Source organism: Pseudogymnoascus destructans (genome assembly GCF_001641265.1).
Source record: "Pseudogymnoascus destructans isolate 20631-21 unplaced genomic scaffold scaffold_11, whole genome shotgun sequence".
Taxonomy (NCBI): domain Eukaryota; kingdom Fungi; phylum Ascomycota; class Leotiomycetes; order Thelebolales; family Thelebolaceae; genus Pseudogymnoascus; species Pseudogymnoascus destructans.
Window position 1 is genome coordinate 912,940 of NW_020167530.1, and position 18,519 is coordinate 931,458.

At 44.8% G+C, this 18,519-nt stretch overlaps 4 protein-coding genes across 4 annotated transcripts; 3 read left to right on the forward strand and 1 right to left on the reverse strand.

Annotated features, from left to right (window-relative positions):
- Positions 1-6: 6 nt before the first annotated feature.
- Positions 7-1,260, reverse strand: VC83_05118 (uncharacterized protein; the record flags this gene model as incomplete). Its single annotated transcript, XM_024468743.1, has 3 exons — positions 7-521; positions 596-1,066; positions 1,173-1,260. 3 exons carry the CDS (start codon positions 1,258-1,260, stop codon positions 7-9), a joined length of 1,074 nt encoding a protein of 357 aa, XP_024323873.1.
- A 557-nt stretch (positions 1,261-1,817) lies between these two features.
- VC83_05119 (uncharacterized protein) lies at positions 1,818-2,153 on the forward strand (the record flags this gene model as incomplete). Its single annotated transcript, XM_024468744.1, has 1 exon — positions 1,818-2,153. The coding sequence occupies one exon, from the start codon at positions 1,818-1,820 to the stop codon at positions 2,151-2,153; it is 336 nt and encodes a 111-aa protein (XP_024323874.1).
- Positions 2,154-5,092: 2,939 nt separating this feature from the next.
- VC83_05120 (uncharacterized protein) lies at positions 5,093-6,046 on the forward strand (the record flags this gene model as incomplete). Its single annotated transcript, XM_024468745.1, has 1 exon — positions 5,093-6,046. The coding sequence occupies one exon, from the start codon at positions 5,093-5,095 to the stop codon at positions 6,044-6,046; it is 954 nt and encodes a 317-aa protein (XP_024324020.1).
- A 10,277-nt stretch (positions 6,047-16,323) lies between these two features.
- On the forward strand, positions 16,324-18,361 carry VC83_05121 (uncharacterized protein). The gene is made up of 2 exons (XM_024468746.1): positions 16,324-16,539; positions 16,738-18,361. Exons 1-2 carry the CDS (start codon positions 16,399-16,401, stop codon positions 18,199-18,201), a joined length of 1,605 nt encoding a protein of 534 aa, XP_024324019.1. The 5' UTR covers positions 16,324-16,398; the 3' UTR covers positions 18,202-18,361.
- The last annotated feature ends 158 nt before the right edge of the window (positions 18,362-18,519 follow it).

An 18,519-nucleotide genomic window follows, 5' to 3' on the forward strand; every position in this document is an offset into this window, starting at 1 on the left:
AACATCTCACTCTATCGCCCGAGCACTACGCCCAGGGACTAGAGTTTCTTTGCGGCACTTTGGCAGCAGCGGAGAAGCCCTACTCAAGATATATTCTTGTCCTTGAATAAGGGCATGTTTCTTCAAGATAGGTTTTGGCGCCTTTGTATTTGAGCGCCGTTTAAAGGTCTCGTGGAACTCATCTTTGTCGAGCTGATCGTAATCCGCAATCAAGGGGAAGCATTGGAGGAAATCCGTAAAGCTTTCTCGGGAGTGTAGGCTAACAGCCTTTCGATTAGGGTCAGATTTCCAGTCCATCATCAATTTCGTCCGGGCACAAGCGTTGACGTAAAGTTCCTTGACATAGTACTGGGCGAGGTTGCTGCTTTTCTCAAGGTCGATATAATGGTGTATGAATCGAAATGCCTCAAAAAAATTTGCAGCCGTATACCGAGTACGAAACATATCTCCAAGGCCATCTAAGGTCGTGCAAAACGAATACCAGATCCATCTGTTACATTCATTGCAGTCTTGACGTGAAGCTGTAAATATGTTAGAAATTACATTTGAGATAGGAGATGTATTACTTACTATAAGATCCTCGATGAGTGAATACCGGTAATGTTTGACCTTTTCCATAAGGACAACACGGACATTCCCATATACTGTTGACTCGATTGATACTCTGGGAGCACCTTTTCCAGGACATCTTCTTTTATATCAAGAAGGTCATGCCTCATATGCAGGAGGAGAAGGAAGTGCGCTTCCCGATCAATTTGTTCAGATATCTCAGTCCACTTGTCCTCTGCTTCGCGGGCTGAGATCCTATTCCCATACTGTTCCATCTCAGCAGCAATGTGGCAGTTATGATAGCCAGGGTAGGTTGTGCCAGGGTTCTTGCTAGGATCATCAGTGTGGCTCTGGTGGCGTTTCTTCGATAGGGCAGTATTTGCTTCGGCAGCCTCTCTCAGCATTGGCCTAGTTGTCACTGGTGTGACAAAAAGAGTGTTGTTGACTTCATCTCCAGTGAGGCGGCTGCTGGTAGGAGGAGTGTCTTCTTGATAGTTGTGGCCTTGCTCATCATGCACTGGTGTCGTTTGGCCATCAGAGTTGAGGGGAGTTCATCATCTGTGAGCAGGTCTTGGTGGCAGGATGGCTCCTTTTGCTTGTGATGCTGTGCAAATAGTCATTACCTGAGATAATCAAAAGATATAGAGTGTAGCTTGCCTTCATTTTATTCTGTGACTTCTTGCCATTGCGGCGGCCTGGCTCATAGCCCATTGTCATTAAAATGACCTAGAGAAAAGTAACCACGATAAAACTTGAACTAATGGGAAGAATGGGAGCATGAAACGTCTACTGCTACTAGAGACAGTAAATCTGAAGACAAAAGTGAAAAGGAACCTATGCCCGCAACGTTGCCGATAACTAGTATATGGTGAAGATGCTGAGGTGGTAAGGTTGGTGATGAATTGAAGCTATTCAGAGATTCCAGTCACGTGACCTAGACTAACAGCTTGTGTGCACATCACCACTATCACCAACCTCACTACTAACCTCACCACAGGCAGCGACAAGAATCAAAGGTAAGTTGAAGGAAAGATAAAGAGTATGAATTATACTAATTGTTTTATAGACTGCATCACCTCAGATAAATATACCGCATAGAGCCGGGCGCTGTTCTCATTTCATCAACACTGCCTAAATATGAACACAAACTGGTGACAACACCAAGAAAAACACCTTGAAGCTGCCTCCTCAGAGTCAGAAGTCAAGTCTCCTCTCCTCCTGCCTCCTTGCACTCGACCTTACGACCCTCACAACCTCCTCTTCTGCCCATGAAGAGAGTCTGCCGAAACAATTCCTCAATCTATATCCTACTACGCTTCCCGATATACCTAAAATTGAAGCAACGGAAACTGCACATGTTGATGCAGCTTGCATCCAGATCATCTGAGCAGATTATCAAAGTGGAAATTCTCTCCGGCTTCCTCCTGCCAAAGCAAATCCTCCCACCTTCTGCGCAACATCCAGGAAATCATCTGCAATACCGCCCAGCATCCAGAAAATCTCCCTCCAACTTTGCTGAGCGACAGCAAAGTCTCCCCAGCTTTGCCCAGCCAAAGCAAATCCTCCCAGGCGATAGGAAATCTTCCCCAGCTTTGCCCAGCTAAAGCAATTCCCCATCAGGAAATCTCCCCAGCTTCACTGTCATACTGACATTCGTTGCACTCAGTTTGCTATCAAACTCAAGAGCAAACTTGGAAATCTCCTCCTCAAACCTACAAGTCACTATACATATTTTGGCTTATCACACCAACAACAAGAGCAATACTACTCAACGATTGCTACAACCATCTATGATTCATTACATGTCATCGCTCCTTAGTTACTGGGCCGATATTACCACATAGCATATCTCTACAACCCTCTATGATTCATTACATGACATCACTCATACTACCACATGACATATCTCTACCAACTAGAGGCCTAGGAGCATGAACGATAGCTCTAAAAGCTCCTACGAACCTCTATGATTCATTACATGTCATCGCTCTTTAGTTACCCACAAGATTGGTTAAGTTAACGTAACGTATGGGGTAGTCGGACATATGGGGTAGTCGGACAAAAAGTTTATTCTACTCTAGTTGACTGAGTCCTACGTGCCACACACTCCTCCAATTCCAATTCTGGGTCGCTTGAATCGTTCTCTACCTCTTCCTCTTTAACTTCCTCGTCTACTTCTTCAATTGGCCGTTTGCGTGGCCTTCCACGTGGTCTTTTCTCGGTTGACTTCAACTCTGCCTCCCGGACAATTTTCAACACTTCCTCGGTACTGAATACAAATTCGCCTTGCAACTTAATTCTCTTGCCCGTAGTTCTTTTCTTTCGTGTCTCAAGTATCTCTTTGTACTCTTTTACCTCCTTCCGAAGGATGCTGAGTTCAGCATTCTGACTTTCAACCAGCCTAGTCATTCTCTTGGCATAGCGTCGAGTTGGTGAAGCAGGAGAGTCACAAGTTGCCATACTTGAATTAAATACTAAATTTGCATGCCTTAGTTCAGTTCCATCTGGAGGAGAACTTCGGAGTATTGAGAGATCCAGAGTAGTGATATTGGTTGAGTTTTGAGGAGTGCGAGGTGGTTCGGTTGGTGGAAGTGGAAGGTTAGCCAGAACTCTTTCTGGGAGAAAGGGTATTAAACCTGCTGCCCTCCACCCACTTCTAATGTTTTGAGGTATAAGACCCTTCTCTCGAATACACCGGAAGATTTCAACCCAGTGGGAGCGCTGGATTCACTTTATTCCTGCTCGAGTATACCGATCTACTTCCTGAGCATGAAATCGCTTAAGAGGTCCATACACCCCAACATCAAGTGGTTGGAGTAGATGAGAGCAATGAGGCGGTAGAATAAGAAGGTCGATGTCATTCTCAATGCACAGTGCAATCATATCGCCAGTAATGTGACTAGAATGGCCATCCATAATCAACATTCGCGGGTGATTTCCAGACTTTTTGCGTGACTCAGGCTCAAATACCTTCCGCAACCACTCAAATCCATGACTGTTTGAAGTCCAGCCACTATTACTTGTTGAGAAGTGCCAGTTTGTAGGGGTGTCCTTTGGAATCCAACTTGAATTGGTATTCTTAGCCTTGAATATAATCATAGGTGGTAAAGCACCACCGTCCGCATCAATGCATTCAAGTACAGTTATCCACTCCTGCTTCCCAGCTGTGACCTTCCAATTGGATTTCAAGGTAGAATCAACAATTATTCGCGTGGATTGAGTCTCTCCAACTGCAAAACCTGTCTCATCCATATTATAGATGTTGCATGGCTTGTACTTTCGCTCTTCAATTCGTGCTTTAAACACGAAACCAAGCTGAAATCTTTATAGGAGTGGCTTCTTTATGTCGTGCAGACTCTAGTTGTCTTGAGTAGACCCCTTTAAAGTTTGGATGTCGTTTTAAGAATCTATAGATCCATTCATGGCCTATGGGGGTAGGATTGGTCCGAAGAGTGGTTTGAGAAGACGTGATTTGGACGCGTCGTACGCGAATTTCTTCAGCCATTTCCTTGATCAACATAGGAGTTGCAGGAAAACCCGTGGCAGTGAGACGTGTAATCCATCGTGCTAGTGTATTTTCTTCTGCATTTGATAGAGCTTGTTCAATTTCGTGAGCTACAGCACGCGTTTTCTTCCCAGACATCCTATCAGCAAGAGTTGACTTAGGAACTTTGAAGTGGTCTGCAGCAAGTCTAATTGATTTGAATTCCTTCAATTGGAGCGCAATGACAGCCTTTTGGATGTTGTCTTCAATCTGAGCACGACTGTATGGTTGTGGGATGTTCATGGTGGAAGGTATGAAGGTTCTGAGTTGGTAGTCGGGCATTTTTGTCCGACTACCCCGTATGTCCGACTACCCCATACGTTACGTTATGACATAATTTGTCTATGACATAATTTGTCTATGACATAATTTGTCTATGACATAATTTGTCTATAGGGGTACTCTGACCTTGGACCTCCTTTTACTTCCTATAGGCTACGAACCTAAAGAGATGGTTCTATGGGATTCTCTTACGTCGACTACAGTTACCAAGCCTGGTAAGTCATGGAAAGTCATGGAAAATGAGAGAACTACACTCCTTTGGCATAAATAGGATTGCCCTTTCCTTAAGAAAGGGCAAGCAGACAATACAGTAAATCGACTATCACATACTTCCACGTCTTTTCCAAGCTTCCAAGCATTCATCTTGTTACTCCTTGTTTCTGAAAAGTCAGTGAGGTGTTAACCTCTGACTTACCCCTGAGTTCCCAGACTCAACATTTGTTGCAACTTGTCTGAACCACTTCACTACATCACACACCTGATTGCTGCGTTGTGGAATAGTCTAAGCTACGACCCTTTGGCTCTGTTTTCTAAGGCAGTGTGTTGTCTTAGTAAATTCATCCCTTCCTTGGGGTGGCTAGATTCTCACATCTGGTGCACCCACCATTACAACAACGCCAGCAAGGGTGTGCATTTAGCTGCTTTAGGGAGACCCCCAAATCCAATTGGGATCTGAAGAGAATGGTCCTGGATACCTGGGCCAGGATTGTCGCTAGGATGTCCTGTGGATATGACCTACTGAGGGAGCTCCTCTACATGGATTGCAAGTGCAGTGGGAGGCCGAGTGTTGGAGGGGAGAAGGTGACACCAACCACAGCTGGAGAGGTACCAGAAGATCTCGCTGTCGCTCATGGCACTTCAAACTGTGTGCCCACAGCTGGGATCCAGAGCAGAGCAAGCCCTGCTCTGCCTATCCAGCCTACGATTGAGGGGCAAATTGAAGCTGAAACACCAGAAGTATCGCAGCTCTCAACCCAGCAGCATATAGAAAGCTGCAATCCTCAAGGCTCTCCGACTAAGATGGCCCCTTTGATGAAGGCTGAAGTGCTGGTCCTATTCCAGCTTGCAAATCGAAATGCTGAAGTGTATCGACCAGGTAGCAAGACTGGGTTTTGGTCCCATCTTCAAGAGGACTTTGCGAAGGAAACCGGCAAGCAGCATAAGAGCCTTCACCGAGTATTACGCCGGGAAACTGAAAGGAGGAGGGCATACCTTGACAGTCTTAGGACTGGTCAGACAGACAGCGAGAGCGAATTGACTGTCCAGATTGATAACTGGATTGACGTTGTTGGTGAGGAGGAGCGACTTAATAAGGAGCGAAGTGAGGCAGCAAATACTGTTCTAACTTTGTCACAGTGGGCGCAGGATATCCGAGACTCACTCTCTGTAGCCATTGCAGCAAAGAGGAAATACCAGAGGAATCCTCCAAAAAGTCATGATAAGTCTATTGCCAAAGAGCGCGGGTGTCATACTGACATTCGTTGCACTCAGTTTGCTATCAAACTCAAGAGCAAACTTAGAAATCTCCTCCTCAAACCTACAAGTCACCATACATATCTTGGCTTATCACACCAACAACAGAAGCAATACTACTCAACGATTGCTGCAAACTCTTCTACTACATCTGTTTATGCTACATACATCACGGCATATCATTTGGACACTCATTGAACAAGTTATTAAGAAAATCTCCTCCTTAAGGGGGTGGGCCAATACTACCACATGGCATATCTCTACCAACTAGAGGCCTAGGAACATGAACGATAGCTCTAGAAGCTTCTACAACCCTCTATGATTCATTACACGTCATCGCTCCTTAGTTACCCACAAGATTGGTTAAGTTATGACATAATTTGTCTATAGGTACTCTGACCTTGGACCTCCTTTTCACTTCCTATAGGCTAGGAACCCAAGAGATGGTTCTATGGGATTCTCTTACGTTCACTACATGATTAGCAAGCTAGTTGTGGGTCGCACTTGATTTCTAATACATTTACCAAGCCTGGTTAGTCATGGAAAGTCATGGAAAATGAGAGAACTACACTCCTTTGGCATAAATAGGATTGCCCTTTCCTTAAGAAAGGGCAAGCAGACAATACAGTAAATCGACTATCACATACTTCCACGTCTTTTCCAAGCTTCCAAGCATTCATCTTGTTACTCCTTGTTTCTGAAAAGTCAGTGAGGTGTTAACCTCTGACTTACCCCTGAGTTCCCAGACTCAACATTTGTTGCAACTTGTCTGAACCACTTCACTACATCACACACCTGATTGCTGCGTTGTGGAATAGTCTAAGCTACAACCCTTTGGCTCTGTTTCCTAAGACAGTGTGTTGTCTTAGTAAAATCATCCCTTCCTTGGGTGGCTAGATTCTCACATCTGGTGCACCCACCATTACAGCGGGAGCTCTCAGGCTTTGATCTGAACCACTTCACTACATCACACACCTGATTGCTGCGTTGTGGAATAGTCTAAGCTACAACCCTTTGGCTCTGTTTCCTAAGACAGTGTGTTGTCTTAGTAAAATCATCCCTTCCTTGGGTGGCTAGATTCTCACATCTGGTGCACCCACCATTACAGCGGGAGCTCTCAGGCTTTGACGTAGACGACGACGAAGAGCTACAAAGTGATAACTGTGAGGACGTCAGCTCTATCAACTCGCCTCCTTTTGAAACCTTAACGCCAGTTTATCAACGCACTTCTTCCGCTCGTGGCCAGTCAGTCAGTCAAGGAAGAAGCCGCAAGAAGCGCCTGCGAATATCTTCCCCTTCCTATAATCAAATGATCCTAGATGAGCATTTGAATATACAGGGTGAAGACCGGACGTCGACTAGTATTGAGTCATTAGTTGAGCTTTTAAAAGCCCGATATACTCAAGGTAATATAGACCAGCAGGATAGACAGCAGGAAAGTGAGAAACGAGGACTTAATACGAGTAGTATTGAGTTGCAATTTCAGCAAGTTGATTACCAGATCTGGGAGCTTCAGCAAGGCCAGGAAGAACTCAAAAAAGGCCAGTCAACGATGATATCGTTACTTGAGCAATGTAATGGTGAGTGCACCAGATATGAGAATCTAGCCACCCAAGGAAGGGATGAATTTACTAAGACAACACACTGTCTTAGGAAACAGAGCCAAAGGGTTGTAGCTTAGACTATTCCACAACGCAGCAATCAGGTGTATGATGTGGTGAAGTGGGTTAGACAAGTTGCAACAAATGTTGAGTCTGGGAACTCAGGGGTAAGTCAGAGGTTAACACCTCACTGACTTTTCAGAAACAAGGAGTAACAAGATGAATGCTTGGAAGCTTGTAAAAGACGTAGAAGTATGTGCTAGTCGATTTACTGTATTGTCTGCTTGCCCTTTCTTAAGGAAAGGGCAATCCTATTTATGCCAAAGGAGTGTAGTTCTCTTATTTTCCATGACTTTCCATGACTAACCAGGCTTGGTAAATGTATTAGAAATCAAGTGCGACCCACAACTAGCTTGCTAATCATGTAGTGAACGTAAGAGAATCCCATAGAACCATCTCTTGGGTTCCTAGCCTATAGGAAGTGAAAAGGAGGTCCAAGGTCAGAGTACCTATAGACAAATTATGTCATAACTTAACCAATCTTGTGGGTAACTAAGGAGCGATGACGTGTAATGAATCATAGAGGGTTGTAGAAGCTTCTAGAGCTATCGTTCATGTTCCTAGGCCTCTAGTTGGTAGAGATATGCCATGTGGTAGTATTGGCCCACCCCCTTAAGGAGGAGATTTTCTTAATAACTTGTTCAATGAGTGTCCAAATGATATGCCGTGATGTATGTAGCATAAACAGATGTAGTAGAAGAGTTTGCAGCAATCGTTGAGTAGTATTGCTTCTGTTGTTGGTGTGATAAGCCAAGATATGTATGGTGACTTGTAGGTTTGAGGAGGAGATTTCTAAGTTTGCTCTTGAGTTTGATAGCAAACTGAGTGCAACGAATGTCAGTATGACATGATCCCCCTTTTAAGGACGTTTGTTGGCTGTCTGCTTGCCCTTTAGCCAGTTGGCTTTCTTAGAAAGAAATTCTAGAATGAGCTTAGATGCATTTTTTAGATTTCTCTTAGGCTCCCAAGTGTTGTCACTTGTAGGATAGCCTTTCCACTTAACGAGGAAGTAGTCCTGACCTCTAAGTGTCTTTTTGTCAAGGATAGACTCTACTTCATATTCTGGTTGATCCAAGATCAGAACAGGAGGTGGAGGAGACTGAAGTGGTCTTAAGGAACTTTCTTGTGCCTTAGACAAGAGAGATGCATGGAAGACATTATGGATAGTCCAAGTAGGTGGTAATGCAAGCTCGAAAGCATTCTTGCCAATAGTCCTTGTGATCTTAAAAGGTCCAAGTCTTTTAGTATCAAGTTTGTCTGAAGGTCTAGTAGTTGTGATATGTCTTCTAGACAAAAAGACTTGATCACCAACTTTGAATTGTGGTGCAACCACCCCCCTGTTAAAGGCCTGAGCCTGCTCGTCTTGTGCACGCTGTATTTGAACCTTGAGATAGTCCTGGAGGCCCTTAAGGTAGATGATTCTTTCAGTAGCAGAAGGGTTTTTGAAATTTTCAGGACAATTCAGTTCTGCCACTTCAAACCTAGGGTGATAACCATAGTTTGCATAGAAAGGTGTCTCTTTTGTGGTGTTAGAGACTGTGTTGTTGTAAGCAAATTCTGCAAGATGGAGAAGATCTGCCCAGTTGTCTTGAGCATAGTTTGTATAAATTCTTAGATATTGTTCAAGTACAGAGTTGACTCTCTCTGTCTGGCCATCTGTTTGAGGGTGATAAGCTGTAGAGAAGCGTTGTTCCATGTTTAAGAGTTTAGAGAACTCCTTAAAAAAGTTTGAAGTGAAAACTGCTCCCCTATCTGAGATCCAGTGTCCAGGAATTCCATGATATTTAAAGACCACCTTGAGGAATAGCCACGCAAGTTCAGAAGCTGTGATAGTCTCATTGCAAGGCTCAAAGTGTGCCATTTTTGTGAGCCTTTCTACCACCACAAGGATAGAGTCATAAGGGGTAGCACCCCCTTTTGGGATAGAAGGAGGCAACTTGACTATAAAGTCAATGGATATGGAGTCCCATGGGCGTTCTGGTATAGGTAGAGGCTGCAAGAGGCCATAGGGCTTTTGCCGTGTAGGTTTGTTCAAGTTGCAAGTAGTGCAAGAAGATATATAGTCTTGAAGAGTAGTCCTTAGACTAGGCCAGTAGAACTTTCTTGTTAGAAGTTCATAAGTTTTTGCAAAGCCAAAGTGCCCTGCAGCTGGAGCATCATGGAACTGCTGTAGGAGGTGTAGCTGTAATCGTTTATCCCTTGGGACATAGATATAGTTCTTGAATAAGAGAAGTCCATGCTGATTTTTTGAGAAATTCTGTAGTCCAACTTTCTCAAGAGAGGAACCTTTCTTCTGGAGGTATTCCAAAGTTCTTTTCGCAAAGGGATCATGGTTGTAAGCATCTTTGAATGCTTTAAGAAGTGTTGCTGAGGGTGTATAGTCTTTAAAGGTCTCTGGTTCCTGAGAAGAGGTAATGGGGGCAACTTGGTCTTGAGGGGATAAGTTTACCCCTAAGTCCTCTGTAGTACTAGGGTTGCTTAAAGATGCTGCTATAAGCTTTGCTGAGTCTAGCAGAGCCTTTGTATTGCTAGTTTTAGCAGAATCTTGGTAGTCATGTCTTCTTGAGAGGAGATCTGCTCTTTGATTCTTGGCCCCTGAGACATGTTTTATAACAAAGTCAAAACCTCCTAGTTGTTCAGACCACCTTGCTTGTCGTCTATTGAGCTGTTTAGTGGTTGTAAAGGTCAAGAGGTTTGAATGGTCACTGTAAATAGTGATAGGATAGTTTGCCCCTTCAAGGTAGCATCTCCAATGCTTTAGAGAACATACTATGGCAAGCAGTTCCTTGTCTGTAATGGGATAGTTTTGTTCAGCTGCTGATAGCTTTCTTGAGTAAAATGCCACAGGCTGTAGCTCTTCTTGTTTGTCTTTTGGAGCTTGGTATAAGATTCCAGAAATGGCAAAATCTGAGGCATCTGTCTCAAGAGTGGCAGGTTTCAAGGGGTTAAAGTGTAGTAACATTTTCCCTTCTTTAAATTCTCCTTTAAGAGCATCGAAAGCATCTTGCTGTGTCTTATCCCAGTGATACAAAGTGTCCTTGTGAAGTAATTGAGTAAGGGGTAAAGCCAAGGATGTATATCTTGGTATAAACCTCCTGTAATAGTTGGCAAACCCAAGGAAAGACTGAACCTCTTTAATGCTGGAAGGAATAGGCCACGTTTGTACTGCTTTTGTCTTTTCAGGGTCCATCTGAATTCCTTCTGTTGAAATTCTATGTCCCAAGAAATCAACTTGAGACATATGGAAAAGACATTTCTCAAGTTTGCAAAAGAGTTGTGCTTGAGATAGCTTCTCTAAGACTTGTCTAACATGTAGAACATGCTCTTGAGTGTCTAAAGAGTATATAAGAATGTCGTCTAAGTAGACAACAACAAAGATATCCAAGTAAGGTCTTAGAATATCATTCATGAGAGCTTGGAAAGAAGCAGGTGCATTGGCAAGCCCAAAAGGCATTACCTGGTATTCAAAATGACCATAGCGTGTTCTGAATGCTGTCTTCCACTCATCACCTTCCTTGATGCGTATCAGGTTATAAGCTCCCCTGAGATCTAACTTGGTAAAGATCCTTGCTGAAGAGAGCCTATCTATGAGCTCAGGGATAAGGGGTAAAGCATATCTGTTTTTAACAGTGACTGCATTAAGGCCCCTATAATCAACACAGAGACGCAAGGAGCCATCTTTCTTCTTGACAAAGAGAATGGGAGCTCCTGCTGGTGAGGAAGAAGGTCTGATAAAGCCAGAACTAAGGTTCTCATCTAGGTATTCTCTGAGAGTTTTCAGCTCTAATTCAGATAGAGAGTAGATAGGGCCGTAGGGAGGCATTGAGCCTTCTGCGAGTGGTATCTCATGGTCATAAGGCTGGTGCTTTGGCAGAATTGATGCCTTTGCCTTGTCAAAAAGATGTTGGTAGTCTTGGTATGCTAAAGGCAAAATGACCTCCTGAGATGATTTCTCCAAATCTGAAGTAGCTGCTATCTCCAGGACAGGTTGGAAAGGTTTAACCCATATCAGAGATGATATATCGTCCATAGTTTGGTCAAAATCCTTGATCTGGGACAAGTTTGAGTCTTGGACCTGAATAGGGGTAACTGAGGCTTGAAGGGTTTTTTCAGTATTGAGCTCAGGATTTGAGCTAAACCCAAGCGATAAATGCTTCCAATTGATAGTTGGATCATGCCTTTGAAGCCATGGAAGACCTAGGATGACTGGGTACTTCATTGGTATAACATCTAAAGAGATGGTGTCTGAAAATGTTGATTTTCCTAGGGGAATCTCAAGTTTGAGTACTGGGGTGTTGCAGGTAATGGAACCTGAACTGATAGGAGTTCCATCAATGACTCGGAGCAACTCTGGAGTGCGTTTGGGAATTGTAGGTAACTGGTGTGTCAAGATGAGGTCTTGAGATATAAAGTTGCCTGTTGCCCCTGAGTCTATCATAGCCCTTGTAGACAACACCTGTTGTTTGAAATGGAGTTGAATAGGGATTAACAGGTGTGTGAGACTCTGAGAAAGCACCATCGACACATCTTTGTTGTCTAGGGGAGAAGTTATAGTCTCAGTTGAAGTTGTGCCTGCTAGGGATTTTTCAAGTTTTTCAGGAATAGCAGTTGTGACTGTGTCTGAGGCTGCTATATGTTTTGAATCAGCACTCCCCCGTGCTGAATAGCACTCCTGAATTCTGTGTCCCCCTTTGCCACAGTATAAACAAAGGTTGTTGTCCATTCTGTGTTTTCTTTCTTGAGGGGTAAGTTTACCCCTTTTCAGTTTTTGAGGGTATCCTGTAGGCTGAGGTGCTGGATTTGCTGTAGATCTCTTTATAGAGGCGTCTAAGTCCATAGGTTCAGGTGCTGAGTCCTTAGCAGTTGGTGTAGAGGTGTAATTGTTGAAATTTCTTGTTGGATGCCAGTCTTGGTTCTTCTCCTTTCTTCTTTCAAAAAGCCTATCATCAAGTCTGACAGCTTTCTCTATAAGCATTTGAAGTGTTGTAGGGCGTTCTTCTTTGCTGAGTTCATCCTTAATAGAGCTCTTGAGCCCTTGGTAGTAAGTGAAGACTAAGGCTTCTTCATTCCAAGTCAAGTGAGAAGTGATTCTCCTAAATTCTGTTGTATACTGAGCAGCAGAGGTCTTTTGACATAGCTTCTGTAGCTCTCTTTCTGCTGTAGCAGTTTCGTTGATGTCTCCAAAGGTCCTGGTAAGTTCCTCTTGAAACTGGTCATAAGAGGTAATCAAAGGTGTAGTGGTATTTTGGTTGTTGCCACTAAGTCTTCTAAGATATGGCTCAAAGAAGTTGAATGCAGATCCACGGAGGTAGCTGGCAGCGAAATAGATCTTCTGAATGTCTGAGGTGAACTGATGAGGCCTGAGGGTGAAGTAGATGTCCAGTTGCATAAGAAATCCCTTCAACTTCCTCCTGTCTCCATGGTATAAATCTGGTGTTTGCACTTTAGGAAGTGCACCTGGGGTACTCGAAATAGCCAGAGGAGCTGTGGGAAGCTCTGTATGATGTGTCTGAGTTGAAGATTGTGTTGCTGAAGTGTTGGCTTGAAAGGTGTTTTCCAAATTCTCAAGTTTGTTTGCTATAGTTTGTATAAAGGCAAACAGTTGTTGCATCTGCTGTTCAGCAGTAGTTGTAGGAGCTTGGTCGTCCTCCATTGTAGTATCGAAGTGCTGCTATAGAAATAGTTGAAGCTTGAAGCAGGCAAGGTGTAATGGTGAGTGCACCAGATATGAGAATCTAGCCACCCAAGGAAGGGATGAATTTACTAAGACAACACACTGTCTTAGGAAACAGAGCCAAAGGGTTGTAGCTTAGACTATTCCACAACGCAGCAATCAGGTGTATGATGTGGTGAAGTGGGTTAGACAAGTTGCAACAAATGTTGAGTCTGGGAACTCAGGGGTAAGTCAGAGGTTAACACCTCACTGACTTTTCAGAAACAAGGAGTAACAAGATGAATGCTTGGAAGCTTGTAAAAGACGTAGAAGTATGTGCTAGTCGATTTACTGTATTGTCTGCTTGCCCTTTCTTAAGGAAAGGGCAATCCTATTTATGCCAAAGGAGTGTAGTTCTCTTATTTTCCATGACTTTCCATGACTAACCAGGCTTGGTAAATGTATTAGAAATCAAGTGCGACCCACAACTAGCTTGCTAATCATGTAGTGAACGTAAGAGAATCCCATAGAACCATCTCTTGGGTTCCTAGCCTATAGGAAGTGAAAAGGAGGTCCAAGGTCAGAGTACCTATAGACAAATTATGTCATAACTTAACCAATCTTGTGGGTAACTAAGGAGCGATGACGTGTAATGAATCATAGAGGGTTGTAGAAGCTTCTAGAGCTATCGTTCATGTTCCTAGGCCTCTAGTTGGTAGAGATATGCCATGTGGTAGTATTGGCCCACCCCCTTAAGGAGGAGATTTTCTTAATAACTTGTTCAATGAGTGTCCAAATGATATGCCGTGATGTATGTAGCATAAACAGATGTAGTAGAAGAGTTTGCAGCAATCGTTGAGTAGTATTGCTTCTGTTGTTGGTGTGATAAGCCAAGATATGTATGGTGACTTGTAGGTTTGAGGAGGAGATTTCTAAGTTTGCTCTTGAGTTTGATAGCAAACTGAGTGCAACGAATGTCAGTATGACAAGCAAGCGCTTCATGGGCCTATCTGGCGAAGCATCCCAGTTAAGAGCTCACAGCACAATGGGATCAACGAAGTAGAGGGTTGGATAGAGTCAAGTAATTAGTATATATCGTAGCTAGCTATTATAACAAAGATACTCCTCTACTGTTAGTGGTGGTACTAGAAACCTTGTCCTGATCAAATTGCCATGAATACAGGTATAACAGTTTGACAGCAGTATTGCAGCTTTAAAGTGAGCAGCTACAGGCTGTGATTGTGACTGTAACCCCTTGTCAAATGCTGTATATGTCCATAACTGTTGTGTTAACCCAATGGCGTTCTCTACTGCAATTCTTACAGACGATAGCGCCTTATTAAACTGCTTCTGCTTTTGCGGAAGATATCGATGACCACGAGGGCAAGTATATGGGGCTAGAATACCCTCTGTACAACAGTAGGCAGGGTCCCCATAAAGATATAAATCCTTTCTTCCTCCTATAGTACGCCGGATCCGCTGTACGCAGCCAGAATCCTGCCATATTCGCCAGTCATTTGCGGGTCCGTTATATGGTCCAATTAAGGACGATACAAGCCCGTCTGGGGTTACAATTGCTTGGAAGTGCATTCCGTGCTTCTTTTGATATCCATAATACCACTGCCGCTGGACTTCGGAGTCTCCTGCTGGTCGACAAAAGCCTTGGAAGGTTCCGTCGACAAACCCCCATATTTGACCACACCCACCACTGTCTTCAATCGCTTCTTTGAATTGTAACAGCTTCTTGTATGTAAGGTATGGGTGCCACTCGAGTACAGCCTCAAACTCATGTACTAAGTGGCTCATTACGTCATTGAAAACTGTAGAGAGCCATGCTGGCGACCGCCCAAAAAGATCAGCGCAGGTTGACCAACATCCTGGATACGCAAGGCGAGCTAGGACTACACAAAGAGCAGTCTCTAAGTCTGGCTTTACCCGGTCTCTCCATTCAATTTTATAAAGCTGAAGGAGTGGCACAAGCCGGGCGATTTCCTCGATTGAAAACCTTAATAGTATAAGAACCTATACCCCAAACCTCAACCCCTATTCAATTACTTACCGGAACTTGTGAACTACCCGCCCTGGAGTTTGACTACCCCACGATCGTAGATTCCAGTTGAACTTCTCATATTCGTATGTAATCCAGGCTTGTGGGCGTTGAGTTATATATAAAGACCGTATAAGCCACTGATAATATCAGCGCTGGCGACGACGTCGAACAAGTAAGGCTGCTGCGCAAACAGTAAGAGCAATCAACTCTAGCTCTTCAGTATCCGACATTAGGTTATATTACTATAACCTCCTTTATTTTTACACAATATAGTAGCTACGTCGCAAAGATATTTTATAACGAAAGTGGTGGTCGAATAGGGGTAATTTGCAGTGGTGGCAGTCGCAAAAGGGTACATATAGGTACTTCCATTTACATATATATTTGTATGGCAATAGACGTACCGCAATGTATCTTTTTTCGGACGCCACCACCTCTCCCCCCACCCGCCCAGTTCCAAAGCACTTACTGAAGTAGAAAAATTTATCAAAGGCCAGTATTTTACAGAGGGAACAAAGGGCTCTAGTCACATAGGGGATTACAAAGGGAACGCCATAGGGGGTATGGCCGGAAGGGGAGAATTATCTAACGACCGATCATAATCCAACTTTTCTACACCGAGCGATTCAGCAGTGTTCAATACAGTCAATATCACCAAACTTTTGATATTGCCTAATTAGGAGGTATGGTAAGTACTAAACAAGGATTCTATTGCTCTAATACTAATATAATCTAGTAGTACTCTAGTACTGCTTGGCATCACCGGATTAGGCAGTGTCAAGCCGACGACTGTCGAACATTGCTGAATCGCTCTATTCCGACCGTAGGAACGGTCTTTTTACCAATTGGTCTTACTTCGGCCGCCGTTCCAGGACCGCTCCTGGCTCCATCCACATTACGGGTGGTCCGAGCGCCTTTCAGAGTCCCCGGACCGTCCTGGGACCACTCCAAATTTATGAGGCGCGCCGGTAAGGTATGCTTATCAATGAAGCTAGGGCTGTTCTAGTGGCAAAGCTAACTTTGATCAACCCCTCGTAGGCGCCAAGCAAAGACTAAGTTACTGGACTACAAATTGTCGTCAACCGATTCTCCACGCCTTTTCCTTTCCTTCCCTTCCCTTCTCTCTTTTCAACGAATTTACATGGGAATAGGACGACTGAACCAGGTCCTATTTTCTATCTAGATCATGAGCCACATGAGAGACACCGATTTTGATCAGCTCATGAAAAGACTGACCGAGAACTTCAATGTTCTGGCTGACGAAGTTCAGCTGTTGAGCGATAGGAAGACCGTTCTCGAACACAAGCTACGTTTTGCACACGAACAGGTATGCATAATCCATCATTCCTTTGTCTTCTTCCCCCCAACCACACGATGTGATGAGACACTTTAGCTCTAGATCTGGAGTCGCTTCTGGTGACAACGACCGACAAAAACCAATCATGTTTCCTGAATACCGTTCTTTCATCACCATGAATACGTTTATATATTTGCGAAGACTGCCCGCTGACTATCATCTTCATAGTATCAAGTTCTAGCCCTCAAGTACGCGCCGTCTGATGATCCAGATATCTCGAGCACTCTAGCCAAGCTGCAGCTTCCCGCGGACATCCGAGTGAATGCAGAGGACCGAACGTCACTGGTGCCGCTACCTCCCCGGCGGTCCGGAAACTCCAAGCAGCAGACGGCTGAGGCTATAAGAGATGGGCGAAAGGCGTCACAGCTCATAGCTTCTCTTAAGGGCTGGAATAGATCTGCCGTTGGTAATCGCAGTGCCTCAATAGCTACGAGCAGTAACAATAGGAACTCCCGCGGTGGAACCTCCTTCACAACATTCCATGAACAAGACTTCACAGTACCGGGCAGAAAAAGCCAACTGATGTGCCCATTCTCTCAAAAATCCAATAAGCCCGCCCCGAACCGGGACTCATCAAGCCAAGTATCGGCGATGGAGACCGCTGAGGAAACCACTGCCGTCCCCGATACGGAAGACAACACCCCCCATCACTCAACAGATCCCATATGCGCAGCACTATATGCCGAAACACATGTCTCCGCGCCTCCATCGGCCGCCGGCTCCAACAAATGCCCCATACGTTTCCTAGACCAGCATTCTCCCGAAGAGGTCGCAAGATATTTTGAGACCCACAAGCATGAAATCCCACGAAGCCATGAAGTATGCGTGAAGCGGTATACGAGGAACGAGGAAGGCGCTAGGAAGTTGGATGCAAAATACGGTAGCATGGTGAGCATGCTGCAGCAACTGGGACAGAAGCACCAGCCGATGCTACCTGTGCAAGACGAAATTGAAGAATACGAAGTGGATAAGAGGTCCAACGGACGGGTCGAAAGCTGGGCGAAGGCTGTCAGTGAAGAAGGCGTCGACCCTGCCGAAGCAACGGTCAACGTCCCTACCGAGCATGAAGAAGAGCGCGAGGGGCGATACGACAGGCCATTGAATGAGGTCAGGGTTGGCGAGTCTCCGAGCCGCCCATGGGGTATTTCAGTGCCATACGATTTCCCACCTGCTCCTCACTACACCGAGAACGATTTACAAGCCTCGCCATCCGCCCCCGCCATTACCCGCGACTTTGACGGCCAGGCGCCGGTGAGCCCGTTCGGCCACGGCGCAAAAGCGGAAGAAGTGACAGAGGAACCTGCATCGTCTGATCGAGAGGATATCCCTCAGGCGAAGCCAACGGGGCAATGCCCATTCAGCCAGAACATGGACCCAAATGCACCGCTTCCCAAAGACCACCCTGCCGTAGCACCGCAAGACTCGGGGTTCGGCGCAACATACGAGAGCCAGCCGCAGCCGGAACCGACATCGCAGCCAGCGTTCATAGCGAAGCCCGAGGCTGCCACGACGACGGGTAATAACGGTGGACCGCAGATGCTGTTCACAGGGCCTGTGTTCATCGGATACCCTGTTGAGCAGGCGATGGCATTGATGCAGCAGTGGCAGGCTGGGGCCAACCAACCGAGATGATGGAAGCAACGAGGCGGACGTTGCGTAGATTTTTTTTTGATAGCGATTAGCATTCTATTTTGATTGTAGCATGGGTTTGAGCGTTGATTCTTACGGGGGCTTCCATGGGAAGAAGACCGGCGCACGTATTTAGCTGTTTAGCTTAGCCTTTAATGTACACTTCTCTAAGAACCTTTCATCTAAACCGTCTATTTGTAGCTATACAGCAGAAATATGTATTCTTCTTCGTTTATCTCTTCATCTGTCATAATAATGCCGTACAAACCAGAACCCGCTTCTATCGATCTTTTTCAATGATGATTCGGGATATCCAAACCA

Bases quoted from the DNA above. Each gene is read 5' to 3' on its own strand.
- VC83_05121 (XM_024468746.1), top strand. From the start codon at position 16,399: ATGAGCCACATGAGAGACACCGATTTTGATCAGCTCATGAAAAGACTG. The intron at 16,540-16,737 runs GTATGCATAATC...TCATCTTCATAG, and splicing joins TACGTTTTGCACACGAACAG to TATCAAGTTCTAGCCCTCAA.